Consider the following 26,366-nt stretch of genomic DNA (forward strand, 5'->3'; position numbering starts at 1 on the left):
TTCTTCATGTTACATATTCTGGAATCCCCTTGATTAAAATTGTGCATGATTGCTATACACACACAGAGCTGGAGTTAGCTCCTGGACACAAACTACAGATTTGGACAAGAAATAAAAACACCTAGGTCAACCATGCAGCAGAGAATGGGCATCAACCCCATGATTGCTGAGGTGTAGATGGACAACTTCTTAACTGGACAATGTAGTCACTGACCTTGACAAATACAGACCCGTCATGAAGTAAGGTTCAGCTCAGGTCTGGAGCTTCTGTGCTACAGATTAATAAAGGCAAAGACATCACTGGATAGTTATGTGTGCCCACCACATCTATTCCTACCTGGCTGGCATGAGGTGGAATGCTCTGAAACAGCCTGATCTGGTGTGGTACACACATCTTCATGCAGGTTTCTTTTGTTTTGCTTCCCAAGGATGGGCATAATGGAAAGTCAAAGAAAACCTCATTACTCTGCTGGCACCAAGCAAGGCAAGAAAAGGCCCCAGTAGAGGAGGTGACATGGACTCTTTGTAGTCCAATCAAAACCTCTCAGTACCTAGTGGGAGGCAAAAGGACGGGGATAGGGAGAGACAATCCTTTCTTACATCTCCCGGAAGGCGGGGATACACTGAAGGAGAAATAGTACCCAGCGAACCCAGTCCCTCCCAAGTGCCCTCCACCCTTCACTGCAGTGGCTCTGGGAGTCAGGCGCAAAGGCAGCATGCAGCCGAAGAGGAAAGACAGAAAATACCTCTGGCAATTGAAAAGGTAACCAAAAATACTGAGTGTTTTGTTTGTTTGTTTGTTTTCTTTATAAAATGTACATAAAGAACATATACCCTTTGAGGTAAAAGTGAAACCAGTTTGTAATTTAACCAGATACATTAACAATGACAAAAAATAAATCTACAGTGGGTGTGCTAGTAAAATAAGAGACCAAGTTTTGGCTATATACAATACTTGAGATCATTAAAATGTAATAATCATTATATATACATTAAATACATACAATTACAGTTATTTATATCATATTTACAGAGACAGACAGATTTTTTTCCCTTTGCAGTTGGTAGTGTGCAAGCAGACGCGCATCTGGTCTTTCCTGAGAAGGTGCTGAGGCTGCTAATTCTTACTCACAGTAAAGTGTGTTTCTTCAATCTCTTTTGTGGTCATATCTGTCAAAAAAACCCCATTTCAACAGTGGTTTTTGTTGCAGTGTTTCTGTTCTTTCCCAATAGGTGGACTGCAACCCTCGAGCCTGCAGAAGGTGCAGACTTGTTGCATGCAAAGATCCCAGATCCCAAGGAGTTGTTGGTGACACTTCTCCAGTTGTCAGCCATGACCTTAGCTGTGAGCAAAGATACATTAATATTCACTTGTCCAAGCACTTGCCAACATTCAAGTCTCTTTCTCAATGGGAAAAAAAAGTATTAAAAATTACAGAGAATAGAAATGGAAGGAAATTGGTTGCAAGTCACCTGTCATAGGTCCTTGGTAGGCTCCGATAAGGCAACGTTCAACCCAACTGTGTCATACAAAGAACCCATATGGGAAATACAGTGTCAGGTGAGGCTACCAGGATGCATGCACACACATTTACAGAGGGAATGCAAACATAATCATCCTGTTTAGGTTTCAGTTTCTTGTCAGGTGTCTGACACAGATTTTATAATCAAAGTACGAGGGTTGCTCTCAGTAAGATAAAAAACGTGGCAAAGGACTAGGATCTCACTGCAGAACTTGGGTGTTTTCAGGTGTCTGAGGAAGGGCACACAGGGAAGGGGGAATTACTCCCAACTGTACAGTGTTACTGTGTTCCCTGATGGCTTGATCGGTTTGTTCTCACTTGAGCAGTCTCACTGTAACACAACTGCTTCTCTGAGAGGTATGGGTAAGACACTATTTTGTTAAAGGAAAGCCTCATTGTCACCACTGAAACCTCTGAAAGACTTGTTCTCCATAAGCACTCAGATCTAAGTGGGATGACACTCTCATCATTTTTGGATGAGGTGTTTTATGGAGAAAATACAACAAACTTCCATTGATATAAAGCTCATAGTACACACTCCCTCATCTGACAGATACAGAAAAGAAAACTAGAGTGTATTTTAGTAAGACACACCAGGAGGTACCATCCCAAGCATCCTGTATTTGGGTTAATGATAGCTGTTACTTTTATTACCTATCTTTTCTAACCCAGAAATACAAATATTGCAACCTGTCCAAGAACAGACAAAAGGAGGACCAGAATGTGGTCTGAGGATACAAAGGAAGAGGAGCTTAACACCAAAAAGAGAGGAAAATATGTTTCAACCTTGCTGGCACAAGAACAAATGATACAAAACTGCCTGTGAACATGTTTATGCTGGCAACAAGAATGGGGGTGGCAAACCTCCCAGCAGAGAGGTTTTGCAATGGCCTTATGTGCAGCGTAGAGGGCAAAAATTAAAGGGCATACTCCCTCTTCTATCTGTCAATCGGTTTTAAGATTGCTGAGTTTGTCAGCAGAGCCATGGTGGGTGGTTGCTGGCAGCAGCCATGCCCAGCACATCCCTCCCCTGCCTGAGCCCCACATACCACCTTTTCCTGCCTACACCAGCACGTTCCCGTGGGATCTACAGGGTAACACTAGGGTCAGGGGTTTAGGGAAAGGTGACATAAAACTTCTGAACCCTGAAGGTTGCAGGATTGCCTAAGCTGTGGGTCAATAAGCTCCTCTGCATGAAGGAAAATCAAATGTTTAATGTGTACTGGTTTAATCCCTCCTCTGCTGCTGAGGACCGTGGTGAGGCAGCTGTACTGAGGCAGCACGCTCCTGTGGCATTTTTTTGAAGAGTAAAAAAAACCCACCCTGAAATGTAATAATAAGCTTTTTTATAGCTTTTTATAGTTTTATGGGAAAATTCAAGAACTAATCCAGATGGCACCCAATCTCTTTATTAGCATATATAGGCAGAGAGTGCTTATAATACCAAACTGTATCTTTTTTATTGAACTGCTCTAGAAAGCCATTCTTCTGATGGATCACAGGTCTTCTCGGAGAGGACCAGAGTTTCAGTTATCCCTTGATATACACCCCCCCGCCCTCTGTAAGAGTGAACAAAGCCTCCAAAAATAAAACCAGGTAAGCATTTCCACTAAGGGTGGAAAAACACCTGATCATTCTGACTAAACTACTCACTACAAAGGGATTTCACTGATCTTACAAGGCAGAAAAAGAGAAAACAAACTTGAACAATAAACTGATGTTTTAACTGATAGACTCTATTTTAAAGTTTAGGGATCCCAATTGCCTCTAAAACTGTTTAACCTACGTGATGCCATTTACACTAGAGAATGAAACAGAGATTCAAGTGCTTGGTGTCAAGAAGGAAACTATTTCAGCATCAGTGGAGGTCAGTACTTGTGCATGGAGCTTGCAGCTCTTTGGGGACTGGAAGCTGCAGCTCCACCTTGTTTGGGTGAACCAGAAGTTCCTCTAGCAAATTAAGAGGAAATTTTGCATTTCCAAGGATTTCTGGGGGCCTAACAGTAGCACACCCTTAGATAATAGTCTCCAAAAACTGACTGATATGAGATGAGCTCAATGTAAAGACCCTGTCTTTCACTAGTAATGTCTTCATAAGCCACCACCACTTTTATGAGCTCTCCAAGTGCTGCTCCTGCCTTCAAATCATAATCATGCATTCTTTGTGTGACTTGGAATGTGTTTGCCTCCTTTTAGTCTATACTCTTTTATCCCCCTTAGTGTCTCATTCAGGATCCAAGCCTGGCCGGAGATGGCTGGAAAAGAGGTGGGTTGGTAGCACAGTGAGATCAAAGCACTTCACAATTGTATGTGGGATTTCACATTCAAACAATGTGCTTTGTGAAATAAATGAACTTGCAGGGCTTTGTGGGAGGCAGTGAAAGGGGAGTACTCCAATAATCTCCTTATTATCCCAGATATCCTAAGAAAGAATTAAAAAGAAACCCAGCAAGTTTATCATGGGCTTCAGCTGCCTCTGCCTTGGGAATGCCTCCCACAGCCACCCTCATAGAAACCATGGCCGCTGAGCCCAACAACCACGTGCTGCAAAGTCCACATCTGCACAGTTAACGTATTTGATGTCCAGTTCAAAAACACATCACAAACATTACCAGACTGGATATCCAAGAACTCAGTCATAGGGTTTAGCAAATTTCATAGAAGAGCCATCAGTTCAAACTCCCTTTGTCTGACTGCCAGTCCAAAAGTACTACAAATACTACATTAATTTTCACACAAAAATGAAAAAACAAATAAAAAAAATAACATCAAGGCTAGGAAATACATATCTCAGTTTGTAATTCTTGCTCATGGCCCAGATAAAGTAAAATCCTATGGTCTTTTCAGTGGCTTCTTCTGGGAATATAAAGAAAGAGAATACTACTCCAAAATCAACATATGAAAGAGAAATCAAGCTTTTCTTAGCACCTTCTTCTGCACCCAAGCAAAGTAAAACTGAAACAGGCAGGGGAAATAAATTACCTATCTCACAAGACCTGAGCTCTTCAGGACAATCAGGTTATCCTGGCCCAAAAGAAGACGGCTGTGGTCTTTGGCTGTCAATAAAAACCTTTATCAAACACTCAACATGGTCCTTGACCAAGGGAAAGAAAAACCAAAATACAAAGAGGAAATATGGATTTCAGTTTGCAGTCTTAGCTTGGGATTACAGCAAGAGAGCACCATTTCCATTTCATTATCTTCAGGCTGTTCTCATCACAGCTGTCCAAGCACGAGAGACCATTGCAGGGTGCTTCTCGTTGAGTCCCACCACCATCAGCCCTGCGGCAGAAGCTCATCCTGGCTCTGCAGAGATGCTTCTCCTGGCCTGTGCTGATCAATGGCTGTCCAAATTTCAGTTTACTTTGAGTCTATTTTTTTTTTGAGGGATAAATCTGAGGGAAAAAATTTTAAAGGAAAAGGGAAAGCTTCACGTTTTACATCAAAATGACTGACAGATTGCCACTCTTTTTGTTTTTCTCTTTCCGTATTCCCCATACATGTGATCAGCACAGTGCAATCGGGTGTCATACAACACAGCAGAACAAAGTTTGTCATCAGGTCAGCATGGTGAAGTGGGAGGGTGTGTGCCCACCTCCGAGTAGCACCTGCCGTGGCTCCAGCCCAGATCACCGCTGCTGCAGCTGCTGCCGCTCAAAACACAAAACGAGCACAAAAAGATGCGCCTACATGGCACAATGGTCAGAGGCAGAACAGGACATGTAACAGGAGAGGCTGCTGCAACACCCCCATTGTGCATCCATTTCTGGCAGGGCTCCTGGCAGCCTTGGGCAAAGCCGGCCTCTCTGAAGACAGTCACATCAAAAGAGTCCACAGAGAAGCCTCTCAGACAATCCCGTCGTTCTGTGGCTTTCACGAGGGATCAGTGGGAGGACACATGTGCAGGTTTGGTTTCCACAAATCCTGAATTATGAGACATGCCAACCTCCTATGCAAAAGTCTGCATCAGGGTCTCACTGTACCTGACCTGGCCCTCCACAGTTAAAATCCAGTGCTTGCCAGTGGGAAATCTGTTGGGGTTCTTTTTAAGGATGTTGAACCCCACAATCCATCCAGACTCAGAGCTCCTACAATCTTCTGAGCAGCCTTTGGGGGGATTACAGCCACCACAAACTGCCTACAAACCCAGAAGTAGATAGCAGCCTTGGAAAGCTCCAGCCCCCAAGCATCACCAGTATGGGCTGTGACATCTTCAGACAACACCAGTTTATCAGGGATAAAACGAAATCATCCCAGTTGCACCCATCTGGGGCACATGGGCACATTGCTCAACAAACACACATACCACTTGGCATACCTTACCTGGAAAGAGGCTTTATTGAACATAGCTGTAAAATTATCTCTTCAGTTGAATTACTGAATTTGCACAAACATTTCTCTACAGAATAAAAAAAAAATCAAGCCTTGTCATTGTTTTACTGCATCTCGTTGTGCTTTTTATACTTATATTTCTAAATATTATACTCGTTTGTTTGTTTGTTCTCATGTTTGTACTCCAATTACTTGCATATCAGGGTTTTTTTTAATCCGAGTGTGTTGAGAGAACACAGAATAATAATAATGATAATAATAATAATACTCTTTAGACAAAAGTCTGTTTTCTTTTTAACTGAAGTTAAAAGCTGAAACAATTTAAGGAAAAAGGTCTTCAAATTGTCATAACCAACTGTAAGGGAACTTTACAATGCAGTGGAAAACTGGCTGGCTAAAGGTGTGTGCTGGGGCAGCTGCAAACCGTTTGTACAGCTTTACATTTGGACGTTGTAAAAGTGGGAATTTTGTGGGTTTTGTTGTTTTGTTTTTGTTTTTAAATTTCTCTATGATAAGAAAACAATCTGTGGTGACTTGCAGAGGGTGTGGGTACCAGAAGCTCTGGGGCTCGCTCAGCATCGCCCCCGCCACTGCCCCCATGCGCCTCCCCAGCATGCCACCAGAGCTGGGTCTGGCTGCCTGGCCAACAGAGCAGGGCACAGGAAAACAAATCACTCCTGTGTTTGACCACCTTAAGTGTATCTTAACAACTTTTTCCTCTGCTTGACCTACTTGATAACCTAAAAAAAAAAACCCAAAACCAAACCCCAAAACCAAGAAGAAAAAAATCCCCAAAGAGTGCTGCTCCCATTCCCAGGACCAACGGAAGCTATTTTCTAAATGGATAATAAGCTGAAAGGCCATGGCTGTCTGGAAGGTTAAACAACAGATATCTCATCCGAAAGGGCTTACGCAGCAGCTTAGGTCCATCCATCTCCAGAAGCGGCTCTGTCTCCTTGCCTGCAGTCTGCACACCCAGGCTCCGTAGTTGCTTAGAAAATACTTTGCACAAACCACATTTTAGCAGTGCAAGCTTCTGTGTTGAAATTATTATTATTATTTTATTTATTTTATTTATTTATTATTTTTTTTAAATCAGGCTTGTTTCATTGAAGGCACTTGGTTTCCATGGCAATTTATAAAAGACGGTGGTTTGGTTTCTTCACTTCATTAGAACAAGATGACTCAGTTGGGGAGGGGAGAGGGGTGTTCGAGTGGCCGCAAGCAAACTCCAATAAGCCTGTGTAATATGTAAGCCCAGGTCGCACATCCTGGATAGTAATGCATGCAAAAGGAGACAGCATACAGTTATCGAGCATAGCCATGAGAAATGAAACATAAACGTCTTAAAAGAGCTCTGATTTAGGGTTATTCTCTAGGGGAGGTGACAGCCAAAGTAGAAAGGGCCTACAATTATTTAACTCTATACTAAAAACCTTCTCGATGGGAAAATGAATGCCAGCTCTTCACATACCCTGTTTACAGTGAGGTGTTTCTCTCTTTCTCTGTTTTTATTTCCTCTCCTTCCTTCTCTCTTTTTTTTTTTTTTTGGCAGGCCATTAGGTTTCCATGGTAACAAGCAAACTATTCATTTGAAACAAAACCAGCCATGACTTTGTGCTTTGACAAGGGTTTCTATAGCTCTTTTCCGAGAGTTCAACCAGATGATGCTGTATTCATCACTGACCACAAAAGCACCTGAAGGTCTCTTCCTCACTTAGGCCAGATCTCGTTCTCACACATGGTTCCTAGTGAGTTACACTCCCGTGATGCCTTTTATGTCCCCAGTGCTTTTTAATTATGCTTTTTATTTATTTATGTATTTATTTAACTTTTGAGTCAGTCAGTCAGGAGGAATCTTTGGTAGTTTGTTTTAAATGTCCATTTTACAAAGACTCTTTCTTCATGCCAGTGCCTGGTGAATCTTTTGTAGCCTCTGCCAGGATAAGGTCACCTCTGTTGACTTAAGACAGACATGAGGATGGTAACTGGGATAAGTCGTATATGCGCTAATGTCCCAACAGCACCTGATCGTAAATCTACAAAAAGGGGGGAGAAAGGTAGAATTAAAGAGCTGCCCAGACACAGTCAGCATTGCTACATGGCTTAGAGATCAAGGGCTTGGCCACCAAAACCTGTCCTGCACATCACCGTGGAGGCCGCTGGTGAGGATGGAGGGGTGGTGCTCACTTAGGCTGTATGTGGTGGGCACACTGAGTGCCACTGACCTCCCCTGGCAGAACCCTGCCCTCTGTAGGGACAGCAGTCTGCAAGGCCACTTCCTGCAACAGGGACAAGAATAGCACTTACCAATTGAATGGGGCACAAGACACTGGGATGCAACACCTGCCTGTGCAGTTAAGGTCTGTATTGTAATGCACATGTGGGAGTGGAGGGATGAAGAGAGGCTCGCAGGGAATCACAACACTGATACTCACTATTTTAACATTGTTTGGACTCCCCAAACATTTTTTTGATGCTGCTTTATCTGTCTGCCCATGGCAGCTGCCTAGCCCAGCCCAGCCCAGCCCAGTGCTCTCGCCGCTGCCCAGTGCCTTTCACTTGCATCTCTGGAAAAACAGTATTTTCCTATCTGAACAAAGACATTAGGACTCCAGAGGAGACAGTCAAACACATTTTGCATCCAAGGAAAACCCTTCACTTTAAGCTTCTCCAAATGAACCAAACAATATATTTGCTCTTGGAGAAAACCCATTTTAGAAGGTTAATCAAATTTATAAGCACAAAAAGTAATTTGTTCTCCCTTACATGTGGAAGAGCCACTTACTGTTGGCTGGTTGGTCTGATTTCATACACTCTCCTTCCACAATTGATACATCATCAATAGCAATGTCACCTTCAATGCCGGGGCCTCGGATCCCTTCAAATATGAGCTGCAAACAAAACACAGACCAACAGATCAGAGGATGATGAATGGAAAATGCATTGTGTATGGCATCACACCACATCCATGGGTTAGGAAGAATCTTCAAACCCTTTATATGATAAAAAAAAACTAAAAAAGCAACCAAGTTCAACATGTACTTGTAAAGTGAACACAGGGGATGTGTGAGCTGTGGAGGCTTTTACTCATCTGAATGAGCTGCAAAATATCAGAGCTGCTAGTCATCTGCCTTTTGGTCTACGTGGTGTCTCTAGGTCAGCCTTACATCTATGCTAACTGTAACGTATGTTTTTATGGACATGTATTTCTGGAGCAACGAGCAGGATTAAACAGAGGAAAAGCTCCCCAGGAGTGTTCTTCCCAGAAACTCCTGCCACCTGAAGCCGCTGGTAGAGGCACAGCTTGAAGAGGCACAGCATCTGTGGCCTGTTGAAGGACTGAGCATCCACTCAACCACAGACTGCATGAGAACACAGAAGCCAGGAAAATTCCACAGTAAAATGAGGTTTCTGGCTCTTAAAGGTGACCCAACCAGTCCCTCCCACTCCATCTTCCACACTGCACTCCATCTGCACCTTGGTGGCACGTCCCTGCAGGCAGGACAGGAGCTGCCCCCCTGCAACCTTCCTCTGCCCTGTGAAAGCTTTGGAGAAACCTCTCTGGAGTCAGGTTGGTGTTCCCTATAACACAAAGCTGTAATTTATCTCAAGGGGTTAGGAAGAGACTACCTTGGATTTAGATCCCCTGAGGTCTCAGAGTGATCTCCTGTGACCATCCCAGCGGATTTTAATCTCCCAGACCTCCTGCTATGGCAGGGATTGATGACAGTGATAGCCCTGCTTCTCTCCTGCCCCGTTTAGTGGCTCATCATCTTGTCTAGAAGCTTTACTATTTCTAGGAATGGTTTTATATTTATCAGACATTGTGATGTGTTTTATCACAGAGAGAGGTCAGGGTAGAGATTTCATTCCTCTTTAGGGCTTTAACCTCTGCTAAATGGATGCCTGTGATTTCAAGGTCCTATTAATCACTTCCTGTCAAATACTCTTAGTCTTAAACTCCATCTGACAAAGGAAATGGTGTCTGTGTAGAGATGGGCGGCTTGTTGCAAGGTCAGTAACACTATTTGCTGTAATGTTCATTATTAGCTATGGATTACTATTGTACCAAAGAAACAAAATTATCTGCTCTCCACCCCCAAACCCAATGTGATGCTGGCCTGCCACGTTGCTGTTTAATTAGCTTTGCAGAAGCATTCTGTGTTGCGAGAAATTTATTCACTAGAAAACTTCAAAGCCTTTCTAAAGAGATGAAGGAATTATGTAAGGAATGTATTTCCCAAGCAGTATCATTTGCACAGTTATCTCTCCTTTCCCTTCCCCCCACTCCCCTTCAGTTCTTTGAAATATTTTTGGTTAACTTAAATTACAAGGTTTTTTAACTTTAATCTGCAAGAATATATGCATGAAATTCGAACAATTTTATAAGGGCGTGCTGTGGCACTAATGGAGACATTAACTCTTGGGGCTAGAGACAATTTGAAAAAAAAAAAAACAAACCCTTAATTCAATCAGGAGCAAAATACTTAAATTACATTCATAATGATCTAACTGCATCAGGGAGATGTCTGGGGCACTCAGATGGGCTCTCTCCGTTGTCACTGATTTCAGCAGGACACAGACCCCAGTCTCTTCTCTTGGCAGCTCCCAACATTACTTTGCTCATTAATACAGTTCAACCAGAGTTGCTAATTTGAAATAAATACCTTTCATTAGAAACAATGAGTAAACACTCAGGGCAATGGCAGATGACCTCGTAAAGCACAGGGGTCCAGCAATGAGTCCAGCTGCATGAGTATCAGATCACAGTGGTGCATGATGTCACCAGATGACACATTCACAGAATCACAGAATGGAGGACGGGGGAAGAGCCCTGCAGAGCTCCACCAGCCCAACCCACTGCTAAAGCAGGTTCCCCTCAATCAGAGGGTACAGGAACATGGCCAGGTGGGTTTGGAAACCTCCAGAGAAGGAGCCTCCACACCCTCCCAGGGCAGCCTAGGCCAGGGTTCGCTTGCCTCAATACCAAAGAAGTTCATCCTCCTGTTCCACTGGAACTTCCTGTGTTACAGCTTGTGCCTGTCACCTGTTGTCCTGTCACTGGGCACTACAGAAAGAAGACTGGTCCCATCCTCTCCACACCCACACTTTAGGCATTGATCAGCATTGATAAGGTCCCCCCTCTTCTCCAGTCTGAACAGCCCCAGGTCCTGAAGCCTTTCCTCATCAGAGACGTTCCAGTCCCCTGATCATCTTGGTGGCCCTGCATTGGCCTCTCTCCAGAAGTTCCCTGTCCCTCTTGAGTGGGGGAGCCCAGAACTGGTCACAGGACTCCAGATGAGGCCTCACCGGGGCAGAGTAGAGAGGGAGCAGAACCTCCCTTGACCTGACGCTCACACTCTTCTTGATGCATCCCAGGATGCCATTGGCATTCTTGCCCATGAGGGCACATTGCTGGCTCATATTTATTTGCTGCCCACCAGTGCTCCCAGATCCCTCTCCTGGAGCTGCTCTCCAGCCTCTTCTGGTGCAGGGGGTTATTCCTCCCCAGGCGCAGGACTCTGCACAGGCAATTCCCTACTCTGCCTCTCCACAGAAGATGCATCTGTCAGCCTCGACCATGGGCACGTCTCATCTTTTTGCTGAGCTGAGTATCCCCAGAGGTGCCTGACCCTGCAGGGTAAGCTGCCAAGACAAAGGCTGTATTTACAGCCTTCCTGTTGTACCCTGAGCAAGGTCTGTGCTGGGAGCACTAAATAAACACGGATGCTGTGCATCTGGAGCAGAAGGCTCCATCGTGTTTTATTGAAGTGTGATGCTGTAGGTTAATTACTCTAACAAGGTGGATATTAATGCAATGGGGAACTGTAATTGGGAAAACAGTAAGTTTTTCCATAATTTACCCTGTTGTCTGCAAACAGTGTCTCAAGTAATTATCCCTCTGACAATTTTTAGGCTCTGCCTCTGATGATGGGAAGTATTCAGCTCAAAAGTGTCTTCTCTCCCAAAGTACAGCTGGCCCTCCTGCTCCTTGGCAGAAGGCACATAACCAGTCAATGGAGTTTAAAGTCAAATCTTTCCTGATAATGAAAAACACTGTTTCTAGACAAAAGGACTCCATACAAATACAACGGCCAGCATTTAATTAAAATCTGCATTTGGCAGTGCATTTTATGGGCCTCAGAGACGCGCTGCTATTAGCCAGCTTGGCCACATGCTCAGAACAAATCACCGCAGATGAGTGTTGGCAAGGCACAGAGCACAACCCAGCTGGCAGCTCACAGCCATTTGCAAGAGGTGCCAGATGATCAGAATCCCCTATCAGTGTCCCACAAAATCTATTATCTGTGTGCCCATGACTTTACCGAGCTGCCGCTAAAAACGCTGCCCTGAGCTGAGGAGCAGAGGGGTGTCCGTGCCCAGCAAAAGCCGTTAACTCTCCCAACAGGGGACACACAAACCAGCCCCTAGGATGCCTCTAGAGCTATCCCGAGCATCTTTGAGGGATTCAGTTTGTGCTTCTACAACAGGAGTTCAGACAGATTTTACCTTTCGGGCCAGCCTCCCAGTGAGAAGTGGAGAGGAGGCTCACGAGCATCTCCAGCCAGGCAGCATGGTGGCAGTGAGAGCCCCTTACGCTCACTGTCAGGGGATGCAAGTTTCAGTGCTCTGGCAGGGCCAGCACATCCCAGGCAGATCAGTCCCTCCTTTGCCAAAGACATCTTTGACATGAGAAAGTGTCAAGGAAAATGTAGCTGAAGGTGGTGGCAGTGCTCCTGCTCAAATCAAATCCTGCTCAACTAAAACTGACACCTTCCCAGATGCCGGCATGCAGCAGATCACTGCCACAGGCTCCCTTCCTTTTTTGTGTTTATTCTGAAAAATACTGAAGAAGTGAACATCTCACTGAGATAGCTTTTATGTAATACCTTTTCTGTAGTCCTCTCAGTTGTTCATGACAGAAGCTTTGTTATATATCACAGGGACTGGGAAGGTATAAACCAAACCTGGGCTGTACTTTTACCCATACAAATTAACCTATAAAAAGTTTTAATTCCTGTGTCAGTGTACTGTTTTACTGCAAGGATTCACTTCAGTTCACTCTCCTTAAATTTAACTGGGAGGTTTATATTCTTTCCTACTTAGACTCCTAAATGGAAAATAAAGTTTGCTTGATGCAAGAGCTGCTAAAAAAGTAATTTAAGGTTCCAACCACTCTGACATTTACTTTTATATTTGTGCAGAGCTTCACAGCTTAGACATTCATTTTATGCTGAAGCGTTTAAACATGACGACGTAAAAGGTGAAAATCAGACAAGTAGAGGAGCTTCCATTTTGTGTACCAGGTACTGGCACCAGTGAATATGGTTTTAAATTGATGCAAGTGAGGTGCACCAGTAGCAGAAGTGACTCCTGTGAAAGCAATGGGGCCCTGTGCAAGGGCTGATGCCCAGACCCCGTGGTCACAGCAGCAACCTGAGTACCAGGTTGGTACGCAGTTGGCTGTGGTCTCTGGCTGTGCTGCCAACGCCTCACTCCATGTGGCCCTAAGCAAGGTGGACACTGCAGCTTGCCCTTCCAACCCAAACCCATGCCTTCCTCTTCATGACAACAAGGTGACCTTGGGTTTGCATCCCATCACCCTTCTCTGCTCCTCTGCATTGCTTGTGCCAAATCCTTTCCTTGATGTCTTCATCCTTTCAATACTTCTGCTAAAGCCTGTTCCAGGTCTCAGGAATTCCTCTCAGAGAGGACTACAACATTTTGGTTTCAGCCTCCCCAGCCATCTCTTCTCTCCCTTTACCAACCCATTTATCATATTCAAAAACTAAACATTTTTTCTAACCTTCACTGTTCAGAATTGCTGGATTTGTTCTGACTTAATGCAAAACTCAACGACTCTGATCAGAAACTTTGTCCTTGTCCCCATGCTCTAAGTGCACTGTAACACATGTATCTCTCTTCTCTGCATTCCTCCTCTCGGATTCTGCCACTTTGTTACACTCAGACACTATGTAACGCCATACTTTGCATATAGCTCTCCTTCAAATTCCCTCTAATTTCTCCTCACACAATGTTCCTGCATTCACATACGTAAAATCCTTTCTCTTCTGCCAGTGCCTCTCATGCATGGAACTAAAAACAAAGGGTCAAGATCAGTAATTACCCACAAAGTGAATTCCAATTGGCATGATTAAGATAGGAGCTTTGACTTGCACTGAATGACTTCTTTTGCCAAAAGCCATTATCTGCCCCAGGAGACCAGGAAGTTACAGATTTGAGACAGAGAAGCCTGGACAATATTGCACTACAGGGCACAGCTCCTGAGTCCCATCTTCCAGGACAATCCTCCCAGGCTTGAACACACGAGGGCTTTGTTTGCGGCAGCTGCCTTTTTGGATCTGTTCCAGTTACAAACAGCTCACAGTGTGAATAACTGCCCATAAGAGTCTATCAGCATATCTCACTATCAAGCCAAAAATGAAACGTGTGAAAACTTGTCATAAGTTGCATGTGCCCAGCAAGTGAGGTGTGCAGCTCTGCTGTACCCGCAGTGCTGAGCAGGTACCAGAGCTCACTGCTTTGCTATCCTTCAGCAAAGACTCAGAGATCATGCCTTTTTCTGTAGAGAATGAACGGATTTTCAGAGAACTCTAACACAGGCCTCGTACCATGGATCCTAAATATTTTTTTTTCATGGGATGTAATTTTGTGTGAATTTAAAAAAAGAAAAGGGTTTATATCAGCTGTCAGCATCTCTGAGAAGTGAAACACCTTTTGTCTTCAAGCAAATAGCTGCTGTTCAAGTGTGTATTTTTGAGCTCTATGTTGCTCACCTATTTATTTAAAGCACAGAAAGCAAGTATCTGTCCATATAGCAGCTTTCAGAGCTGAGATGAGGCTGTGAAATCCTGTGTCAGAAGTAAAAGGTCAGCCCCATTCCCCTCCAAAACCCAAATACTCCCGGTCCCAGTGCATGGTGAACAAATCATTACCTGAAATGAAGTTGGGGGGTTTATATTAACACGGGCTTGGTTCCAGTGCTGACCCTTATTTCCACTTGAAGACCACAACGGGTTCTCTATCGCGGTCTGACCTTTCAACCGCAGGTAAACGTTCAAGCTTCCTAGAAGAGAGGTGGGAATTAGTTAGATGGAGCAGAGGTGCTGGGCTGGGTACAGCAGCAGTTCCCTGCTCACCCCCCTTCTCATTTCGTACGGGCCTTTACTAGGTTACAGTAACAGAGGAGAGTTCATTGTCATAAATTCACAACTTTTTAAACTTGGGAGAACCGTGAATGGGTGATGTGAGTTCACAGCAGAAGTGAGTGCACAGTCAGGACAGTGGCACCCACTGCTCCCTGCAGCTCAGGAAGGACATGAAGCTCCCCAGGGTGAGATGGGCAAAGAGGAGTTTTCTGTGCAAATGAGGCATTTATAATCTGCTTCCACAAGGATAAATGAGTGATTTGGTTGCTTTATGCTTAGCTCTTGCTTATAAAGACTGTCCAGCTTCTCGTTTACTGATGGAGTGCCACAGAGACCCGTAAATCCATCTCAGAGACAGCTGCGATGCCCTTATTCCTGCTAGGGAGTATTGTTGAAGGATAAAAATCCTCCGAGTTAAAACAACTTTGGTAAAGTCCTTCACTGTGGAGAAAAACCCCGCGTCTTAGTCCTTCCCCACTGCTGACCATTAAGGTACTGGTTACAGCACAGACATTATGCGCAAGAAGCAACAGATCAGCTGCACTCTCTTTGGTTAACCTCCCTGTCAAAGACCATGAGCAGAAACAAGACTGCATTAGTGACAGAGATGAGTGCAAATGCATCAGCTTCATTCATCAGGGTTTAGTAATTCACACCGTTTGGAGATTTTGTTCTTTCTTGTCCACTACTGTTATGGGTAGATGTGTTATGGGTAGATCTCTGTGGGGCAGAGATCTCTTTGTGCTATGTAAATCATTGCATTCACCTTCCCTTAAGAAAGTTTAGACAGTCAAGTTCACACAAGACTATGGTTTCTTTTATGTTAGGCATGGCAGCTGGGAAGCTCATACAAACTGCATTTGCAATGAAATCTCTCAGATCTGAGGCAGCTGCACAGTGACTCAGCTCCTGCTAATAAAAAGTTCTTATTTCTAACAATAGCTAAACCCAGTGCCTCGAAAAACATAAGGCTAAATATGTGATGGAGCAGCAAATATTCTCATGGAGGCTGTTTCCCTGGGGGACTCCCAATGAGGCCACACATCTTTGCAGGAGGTAAGGGATGTAACGCCTGCTGGAGCACCTGGGCAGTGCCACGTCTCCCACTTGCCTCCTGCTGCAGCATTGCAGTTTGCAAATGTAGAATCAAGGAATTACAGATTCATTTAAGTTGGAAAAGACCTTTAAGGTCAGCAAGTCCAACTCCTCCCCTCACCCTGCCAAGCCCACCACTAACCCATGCCTCTCAGCATCTCAGCTCCACGGCTTTACAATAGCTCCAGGGATGGGGACTCCTCCACCTCCCTGGGCAGCCTGGCACAGGGGCTGACAACCCTCTCAGGGAAAAAGTTCTTCCTCAGCTCCAATCTAAACCTCTCCTGGGGCAACTTAAGGCCATTTGCTCTTGTCCTGTCACTCATTTCTTGGGAGAAGAGATCGAACCCTAGTTTACTGCAACTCCCTTTCAGGTAGTTGCAGAGAGAGCTCATGTCTCCCCTTTAGCCTCCTCTTCACCAGGCTGAACATTCTCAGCTTCCTCAGCCACTCTCGCGATCAGACTTGTGCTCCAAGCCCCTTCCCCAGCTCCGCTGCCCGGCTCTGGACACGCTCCAGTTCCTCAGTGTCCCTCTGGCAGTGAGGGGCCCAACACTAAACACAGCACCTGAGGTGCGGCCTCACCAGGGCCCAGTACAGGGGGACAATCACTGCCCTGGGCCTGGTGGCCAGACTTTCTGATACAAGCCAGGATGCCATTGGCCTTCTTGGCCACCTGGGCACACTGCTGGCTCATGTTCAGCAGCTGTCGATTAACACCCTTGGAAGCAGCAGAAAGGAAACATGGCTTCTAGAGGGAATGATCTACCTCTGCTGACGTGCACACTATTGGGTAAAACAACAACTGTGCTGGGTCTATGGTCTCTGTCTCAACAACTGTGTTGGGTCTATGGTCTGACAAAAGGCAGGGTCTTAGACAAAACTACCTAAAGTTATAAAACAGAGTTATATCACTTTTCTAAAAGCAATGCCCATATCAAGCAAGGGATGAATCGCTGGTCAGTTACTTCATCTATTCACACAAGAGTGATATAACACATGCCACAGGGCTGTTTGGAGTCACTGAGTAGGTATGAAGAGTATGTAATTCCACTACTGCTGAAGTTACAGGGATTTAGGATTTATCACAGTATACTCAGCCTCTCTTCACCATATAATTTCTTCAAATTAATAGCAGAATGACAGAAGTCCTACTTAAAATACAAAAAAAAGCGCCATTACTGTACCAGGTCTGCTCAGTCATTCCCCAGCACATTGATTAGCACAGAGGTACACTCATTCTTAGCTAAGCACATACACCTGCCAAAAATGGTGCTGAAAACTTCAGCAATGACACCTCCAGCAGCTGCTTAGCCTTGAAATCCTGGCAGAGAGGTTTTGGAAAAGTTACATGGCTTTTGCAAAGCTGATGCTGTGGGCGAGGATGGGCTGGCTATAGTGTTCACACCGACGTGCATCCAGCAAGAATTCATCTAAAGCTTTCCAACTATTCCAAGCTTTAGACAAGTGGGTAATGAAGTAGCTCTTGGGCAGGAGACAAAAGCAGTGGGTAGGAGTAACAACTGCGAATTAAGGAATGAAGTTTACTTCCTAACAGCATCCTGGCAGGACAGTGCAGGCTGCTCCAGAGACATTGCCAGCTGCAGCACTGAGGTAGCATTTTGAGTGCTCATCACTGTGCAAACACCAGCAGCTCTCACAGTGTGCTCTGACAGCACATTCTGCTTCCACTTGTTGTTTTCTGATGGCTCCCTAATGACAAGAAAAATTACTATTCTTGAAGTGTTAATTACAAATGCTCCATTTTGGAGTGTAGATAGAAAAAATTGGAAATATGGATTGTTTTAAAAGAAGGTGACAGCTATAATGGAACTATAACTTCTTTATGTCTTAATGTAGAGACACAATAAGGACAGTGGCTCTTCGTTTTCTTCTTCTCCAGCAATGGCTTGCTGCAAATCAAGTGATTTGAACTTCTATTTCTCCACCAGTTTAGGGATAATCCACCTTCTCCTTTTGAAAGGTGTGGAGCAAAGCACACGCTGTCTCTCTGGTAGCCAGCATTCTCAGAGTTAGCTCTGTGTGATCTGTCACGAATTACAACCTGACTTGTAAGGAAGATCCATCTATTTCAGCTGAAGAAACACTTTATCTTCCTGAATCTAACTGCCACTGCACGGGATGTAGGTCCTTGTTTATCTCGTCAGAGCTGTGCTGTAGTGTAAGTGCTAATCTCAGATCTGTGCTCTGCTCTCCACAAAGACTCCCAAGTACCTCACCTTATCACTACAGACATTTTCAGCCTCTTCTCCAGAGACACTGAAGGCCTGAAGAGCAGGCACAGAAGCTGAGCTGGATAAACCGGTAGACTGCTTTTCTTTTTTTCAACATAGTCTCAAATTGATGTCACTGGGGTCACTAATTTTTAAGAACTGAGATTGAAGTATCTTTTCCTCTTTCCCCTGAGTATCTCCTCCTCCAAGGCCAGTCCGCACTAGCAACAGGGCGTCATTCCTGGATGATATCCCATTTTAATAGAGGTCCTTCAAAACCTTGTTGGAAATGCAGACACATTTTGATGAGCATCAAAACTGTTATGGAAACAAAGAACTTTGCTCCCGAGACATGGGAATAACAACCCTAACACGGCTTGAAAATCTCATGGATACTGATAATGAGGGAAAATAAAGCAATCCAGGAAGTCTCCTGAACAATGCTACAGCACTTTTGATGAAAAAACAAAGACTAATGGCCATGTGTCTTCTCTGAACATGCTGTCCCTAGGTCCAAGGCAGGAAAAGGCTGGTATTTATTTAAGACAAATTTCCCTGAGAGATGCTTACAGTTTTCAATTTAGTCAGATCAAGTCTCAGCAGCTCATGGTTATTCAAAAGAGAGATCTTACAGCACAGAGATCTTACACAAAGTCCCAGGTAGCAGCTCCAATTCTGCTCCTGAGAAGAGATCAAGGAGCTGGCAGTGCATATCACAGCTGAAGGCTGCCCTGACCAGCAGCACTCATTCCCAAATGGGGTAAAGAAGCACGGTCTAGATGTTGACTGCAAGTTCCAGAACAGCAGTGAAGAGTCAAAGCTTCCAACAGCTTGTGATAAAACGGTCAATCTTTTTAGCAATACAATTTGGAATTACCCAAGGGGGATTAATCCTTAATAAAATATAATTCTTCTGGAAAAGAAAATATTACCAATTAAATATTTCGCATAGAATTATTGAGGTTGGAGGCACCTCTGGAGATGGTCCCATACAAACCCTGCTTGAAGTATGGTAGATTAGAGCAAGTTTCCCAGCCCCATGTGCAACTGGATTTTGGATATCTCCAAGGACAGACTCCACAACCTCTCTGCACAACCTGTGCCAGCGTTCAACTGCCTTCCACAGTTCTTTTTTTTTTTTTCCTTTTGTTTGTGCCCATTGCCTCTTGCCCCATCCCTGAGCATCTCTGAACTCCGTCTTCTTTATGCTCTCCCTTCAGATAATCACACATATTGATAAGATCTTCCTGAGCCTTCCCCTCTCCAGGCTGTGCAGTCCCAGCCCTCTCAAGCCTTTCCCCATATGAGAGGTGTTGCAGTCTTTTCATCATCTTTGTGGCCCTGAGTAGGACTCTCTTCAGTAAGCCCACGTCTCTCCTGTAGTGGGGACCCAGCACTGGACTCTGCACCCCAGCTCTGTCCCACCAGTGTTGAGCAGAGGGGTAAGATCCCCTCCCTTGTCCTGTGGCCACACTCTGCCTGATGCAGCCCAGGAGGCTGGCGATCATCCTTACCATGAAGGTGCATCACCTGAAACAGTGTCATTATAACATTTGATTTCTCTGGGTGAATCCTTGTGTTATAATCACTCCTTTCTTAACTCAATTTTTTTAAGACCGCAACCCTTTCAAAACTCATTCAAGTAGTTACCCCATCAATACAACTACTCATACAATAATCATGTCCTTAAATCACTGAAGTCTTAGAATTTCATTCCTCTTTAGGTTTTTCTTTTCTCTTCATTATCCTCATGTGAACAATTTCAGTGACAGAGTTCACATCTGGGGAACCAAACCATTTATATTTGTTGGCTTTGTGATTTATGTCTTGTATGAGTGTCACATTCTCCTGTGTTTCATAATATTTAGTCATTATGAGGAATTAAAATTTTCAATTTAGTAGATGTGTGTAAGTGTGCAAAAACGTGGCTGGGGCTACTAATTTACTATTTTTCTTCCAGTCTGCTCCTTAAAGACAGGATAATATGTAATTTTTAACAGAGCTCTTCAAAGGTAGATAATTTTGAATACTAGCTAAACTGATAGTAACTATGGCTTTTAACATTAAGGCACAAAAGCGATGGTGAGCAAGTTTGGTTCTCGACAGTTGTTCACATTGCCATGAACAAATCTTCTGTAATTATGATCACTAATCATCACTGTCACCATCTTTGGCTGTGGGTCAGCTCCTTCATCAGCCAACATTATATATTTCAATTCAAGAAATCAAACAGGAAAGGGTGATCTCAGCAAAAAAGCTGAGGACACAGACACTTGCTGAAGAAGTAGCCCAGGAAAACCCCCAAAGTTGCACCAATGAGACTTCATTGTTTTGTGGACAGATGTCAGCCTCAGTGGCTGTTTTCTCATGCTTTATCCCAACCCTAAGGCGTTCCAGAAAAACTCTTTGACCCTTTATGTGTGTAACCTTGCTCTTCACTGTCACATACCAGAAACAGTCTGCTATGTGACCATATAGGGCAGTTCACTTTTTTTTTTTTCACTCAGTGTGGAATGGCCCAGCAGCTTCCCTCCAACAAAGAGATAAGCTCCCACTGCAACATAGACCTGGGGCTGCATTCACGTGCTCACAATGCAGAGACAGCTAACAGAAAACCTAAGTGAACTTGTCTGCTCTATTGAAAACCTGAATCCTGCGCAGTGGCAGGTGCAGTTTTTCTGAAGCAACTACAAAATGCACTGTGAGGATGTGCTTGGCCTTGAAAGCAGTATAAAAATACATCAAGTCAGGTCAGCTAGGCACAGAAAAGCCTCTTGACACGATGGTAAGCACCGAGCACCCCACAGGGATTGACAGGATTTGTAAAAATTGGCTGCCTATCCTTCACACTTTTCTATTTTCCCACATTTTTTTTCATACCAGGCAAAGAAATTAAACATGTGTGTTGAATGAGCTATGACCAAAAATTGACTCAATGGATAACATCTTGAAAATATACACTCCTACAACTTGTGAGCAAATTGCTTGACTGTTACAAAGCAATCGTGTGCTAGTTTCAGGCAAGGTCCTTGCAACCATCACCTTCTCCGTTTCCACGCTCTAAAGTTCCCTGCTCGAAACCTCACACAAGCATGAAACCCTTTCCAGTTGTAAGAAGTGTGGGAGGCAGGGGCTCCTGCTAGTGTGCTGATTAGCAGCAAAACCAGTTTTGCAACAATAAGGATGCTATCAGGCATCTCTCTTGCCAGCTTTGGTTACAATTGGCCCTTGTAGGCATGGGCAGTCCTCCCCTGCTTTTCTTTCATGCAAGCAGACATTTCTCCTGCTATTTCTCCCAAAGGGAAAAACAAGGTCATTGGCTTTCTCTCACCTATGTGCTGTCCATACATGTGATAGTAGAAGCTAAAACAGTAGGCTGTGTTCGTAGCTCCGTAAGGATTTTTTGGAGCAACACTAAAAACAGGACTAACAAGTCTGGCCTTTTCTCCTTCCAGCCTGGGGCGTGAGGTCTCAATGTACATGTAGAAACCTAGGGGAAGTACACATGGAAATTGTTAGGTTGCAGTCTTCAAGATCAAACACACATACAAGGCAAGACAACAGCAGGGTTATCAAGCATCTTGATTAATTTTTCACGTTCATCTCACATCACCACCATGGTTTTGGGCCATACTTGTCCATTACAGAATCGCAGAATAACAGACTGGTAAGGGTTGGAAGGGACCTGTAAAGATCATCTAGCCCACGTGTTTTCCACAACTGCTTCAAAGACATGTTTCCTACCATGATTAAAATTAGGGCTAGTAGCTCAGTACTCGTAAACAACTTCAAAACAATGTAACAATATATATGCACAAGAAAATAATTACAAAAAAATCTTTATGATGGGGTTCAGGCTTCAGTGTCAAGGTTGCAATTTGTTCCTATAAACAGTGATCTGGGAAGACTTTTAAAATAAAAGGAAAATCTCTTGATGGAAACCTATCAGGAAATATTTTCAACTGGCCATGTCAATCACATGTCTGAAAGCTCACTTTCACGAAAGAGAACAATATTCATTTATTCTGATCCCAGACTGCGCCAACAACAGAGATGGCATTGACTTAATCCAACCAAGCAAATACAATGCAGTATGACTTTTCTCCCCCTTTGGTAGTGCAAGCAGGGGACATACAATAAAATAGCATGAGTTACTACAGTACTTGATAAATTCAGTACAATATGTCTGACTTTTCAAATGCAAATACACACTGCAGTCAAGATGGCACGCTTCTGTTAACTGGGGTGGCAGATTGAAAATTACACAGCTTAGGAACACCCAAAGTAAAAATGGGGCAAACAAAAAAGCCTCATTGTGACATTCTGAGAGAGTCCAAGTTAGAATTTAAATGACATAAAACAGAAGAATATTTCAAGATGTGCCAGAATATTTCCTCACTAGACTATTACGTGAAAGCAATCGCTTTGGAAATGGCACAACACAAACAATACAAGATGGTTAATGGCACCATTAGTGGGTTGCGCTTTGGGACCAGCCACAAGCTTCAGGACTAGTAATTTCTTTCAGAAGTCCTTGAAGTAGGCTTCTTGTTGGTATGATCAGGAAAAACGATCACAGAAATATTTCAGTTGGAAAAGACTTTTAAGATCCAACCCCTCCCCCCACATTGCCCAGCCCACCACTAACCCATGTCCCTCAGTATCTCAGTTCCACGGCTTTGCAATAGTCATAAGGGACAGGTACTCCCCCACCTCCCTGGGCAGCCTGGCACAGGGGCTGACAATCCTTTTAGGGGAAAAGGCCTTCCTCAGCTCCAATCTAAACCTCTCTTGGGGCAACTTAAGGCCATTTGCTCTTGTCCTATTATTCATTACTGAGGAGAAGAGACTGACACCCACATCACTGCAACTCCCTTTCAGGGAGTTGCAGAGAAAGCTCATGTCTCCCCTTTAGCCTCCTCTTCACCAGGCTGAACATTCTCAGCTCCCTCAGCTGCTCTCCATCACACTTGTGCTCCAAGCCCCTTTCCCAGTTCCAGTGTCTGGCTCTGGACACGCTGCAGCCCCTCAGTGTCCCTCTGACAGTGAGGGGCCCAACACTGAACACAGCACTCGAGCTGCAGCCTCCCCAGGGCCCAGCACAGAGGGACAATCCCTGCCCTGGTCCTGCTGCCACACCAGTGCTGACACAAGCCAGGATGCCGTTGGCCTTCTTGGCCATCTGGGCACACTGATAGCTCATGTTCAGTTGCTGTCTATCAACACTCCCAGGTCCTTTCCCTCTTGACAGTTTTCCAGCCCCTCTGCCCCAGCCTGGAGTGTTTCCTGGGATTAGTGTGGCCCAAGTGCAGGACCTGGCACTTCACCTTATTGAACCTCATACAAATGCCTTCAGCCCATTGCTTCAGCCTGGCCAGGGGCCTCTGAAGTGCCTTCCTGCCCTGAAGCAGATCTATGTATCACTGAGCTGCACTGATGCAGCAGCTGAACTAACTGGCTGTCCTGGACAGGGCCTTTGGGTCAACAGAGCAGCAGAGCTCACAGTGCCAGGGCCGTGGGCCTGCTGCTGGAGCTTACCTTCCTTGGAGCCAGTCCGGTCTGCGTTTGGCCCCGTGTTTGGGGTGTATTTTGTGTCTCTAGTGGCAGTGCTTTGTTTTGTCCAGTCAAAATTGTCTGTGTCATCTTGAGTGAAGAGGCAAATGTTACCGTCCTCAAATCCACAGTGGAACTCCCCTGCCAATGCAGAAAATGAGCAGAACTTCAGTGGCTGAAGCTATTCATTCTATGCTTCTTTGTCAAAGCACTTGTCAATTATAGCAAACACATTGTGGAATGATGCTTATTAACAGCACTGGAAAATAGACATACATTTATTTTACCTCAATTTCCAGTGCTTAGTGCATGTCTTCATTTGCAGTAAACTCAACAAAAAAAAAAACATGGTCATCAATCTGTGTTGGTGTTACTTGAAACTATACTCAAATCTCATTGTACAGCTCCTCCTCATATATTCAGATGTATACGACTGCCCTCTGCGACAATGTCTCTTCTTACCCAGCTAGCACTTCTAAAAAGAATATTTCTGAAAAGAACAGGAATCATGTCTATAAAACATGAACTATGGGAAGTGAGAAATGGGTTATTTTGGTTTAGGGATAAGAACATCAGGGAAAAGAGGACAGCAACTTTTCAAATTAAAACATTATTTTTAAGTAACATCTCCTACACCATTTTTGGTTTTCAATAGAGATGGGAAAGCAAGTAATGGCTAAAATGAGGACAAAGGAGCTTAAGGATGGATGAGAAGAAAACCTCTAAAAAGCAGGACAGTGAAACACATAAATGAATTGCTCAGGAACAGCAATCTCATCACTGGATTATAATAACCAATTAGACAAATACCTGGGAGGAAGGTTTAGGCTTATCTGAACCTATATAGTTAGGAAAGGTGACAATATCCCCTAAAGATATCTCTTACACTTTCATTAACATTTCTGTTATGTACTTGAGGTCAAGTGGTAAAAATACCAAGAATCCCAGAAAGCATTACTGACACTGTCTCCTGTGTGAAACAGAGGTCTGTGAAACATACCAGTCCAGTGATTCTACTTGCTGGGTTACAAAGGGATGAGAAAGTCCCACTGTCAGATATTTAGGAAACAAATCAAAATCTCAAGGTTCTTTTTTCACTTCAGAACAGAATTAGGCCCCATGTAGTTAAATGTACAAAAGCTTAATTTTATGCACACGAACAGCTCCTGCTGAGTTTAGTCTTCCAGTAAAGTCAATTGATTTATCTGAGAAAACAGGTAAATCTCTCTACTCTAGGGAGAATGCAGCTGTGTGCACACTGTGTCAGCTACGGCCTTCTTTATAGGGGTGCAATTTATATTCATTGTTATGAGGAACTCTAACACCAGGCGTCGTGGGATTATTCATCTGTGTTAAACTGAGAAGGTGTATAAATGTTTGCAGGTTTGGAGTTTCGGTGCACTATAAATCCACTTAAGCTGCTGAAGCTTCACTGTAAATCAGTGAAGACAGAGGGACCTGGAGCTTAGCTTGGATATGTACTGCTAAGCAAGGATGCTGGTCTGAAGCTTATTTAAAATCAAGTTATACTGCAGACTGAAAAACCAGCCTTGAAAAATTCTTTCCAAGCTACATGGTGCATTAAGAACGATTTCCATGTCTTCCTTATTCTGCTTCTGCCCATTCAAAAATAAACTGTACCCCTTCCACAACTGTCAGCACAAAGCACCGCTGTATAAAGCCATGTTATCGCAAAAATGCAGTCCATGGAAACTTCCTTGGCTTACAGGCACCTCAGGCAGACTGACTTAATTTCTCAGCAAATCCATCAATTTTATTAGACTCTGCAGGTGAATTACTTTCCTATAGCATAGTTCCTTAACTGGTAGACGTGACTGATAATGATTGGCATGATGGAAGCCAGTGTCAGGACCCTGTACCTTGGTTTGGTTCTGGAAGTAATGTCTTCTGAATCCTGAATTTTGAATGATGAAGAAGTGGCAATATAGAAAATCCTTCAATGGAGGAACATCATCAAAGAATGAGGCCACAAGGAGTACACAGGGGCAGATTATACACAAAATCCTTTGAGACAGAAGCATGTGAATAGATGCAGACTGACATGTCTGTCTTGATCTTGAACACAAATACCTTTGAAGCTCTTGAAAAACACAAAATTTGAATGAAGCACTCTGAACAAAATGCCAGCTGTGCCTCGCACCTGCAGGAATACTTTTCATACAACTTTGAGTTCCAAATTTGCTTGGTTTACACTCTACTTTGTACATCTGTCTTCCACCTCCACTTAAGCAAGTCCTTCCTAGAGTAAAAAAGGTGCTGTTTCTACGTAGTGGGATGAGATTAAATGGCAAAACATTAGCTAAAGGGAAAAAGTTCTGACTGTGAGATTCAGTCCTGCAGCAAGTGAATGAACACAAAGCATTTTCAGCCATTCAGCAGTTTCTAACACTGCCCCTCCAGTACCTTAAAACCTACATTTGCATATCACATCGTGC

The 26,366-nt window shown here is 44.0% G+C and overlaps 1 protein-coding gene across 1 annotated transcript in view; it reads right to left on the minus strand.

The window, feature by feature from the left end:
- Positions 1-7,805: 7,805 nt before the first annotated feature.
- MDGA2 (MAM domain containing glycosylphosphatidylinositol anchor 2) overlaps positions 7,806-26,366 on the minus strand; it is a 397,712-nt gene continuing 379,151 nt past the window's right edge. The window contains exons 14-18 of the mRNA XM_061998833.1: positions 23,896-24,051; positions 21,689-21,847; positions 14,816-14,946; positions 8,644-8,749; positions 7,806-7,894 (exon numbers count right to left, since the gene is read on the minus strand). Of these exons, the coding sequence (XP_061854817.1) occupies positions 7,806-7,894; positions 8,644-8,749; positions 14,816-14,946; positions 21,689-21,847; positions 23,896-24,051 (641 nt within the window). The remainder of the gene's footprint in view (positions 7,895-8,643; positions 8,750-14,815; positions 14,947-21,688; positions 21,848-23,895; positions 24,052-26,366) is intronic.

Source organism: Colius striatus, chromosome 6 (assembly GCF_028858725.1).
Source record: "Colius striatus isolate bColStr4 chromosome 6, bColStr4.1.hap1, whole genome shotgun sequence".
Taxonomy (NCBI): domain Eukaryota; kingdom Metazoa; phylum Chordata; class Aves; order Coliiformes; family Coliidae; genus Colius; species Colius striatus.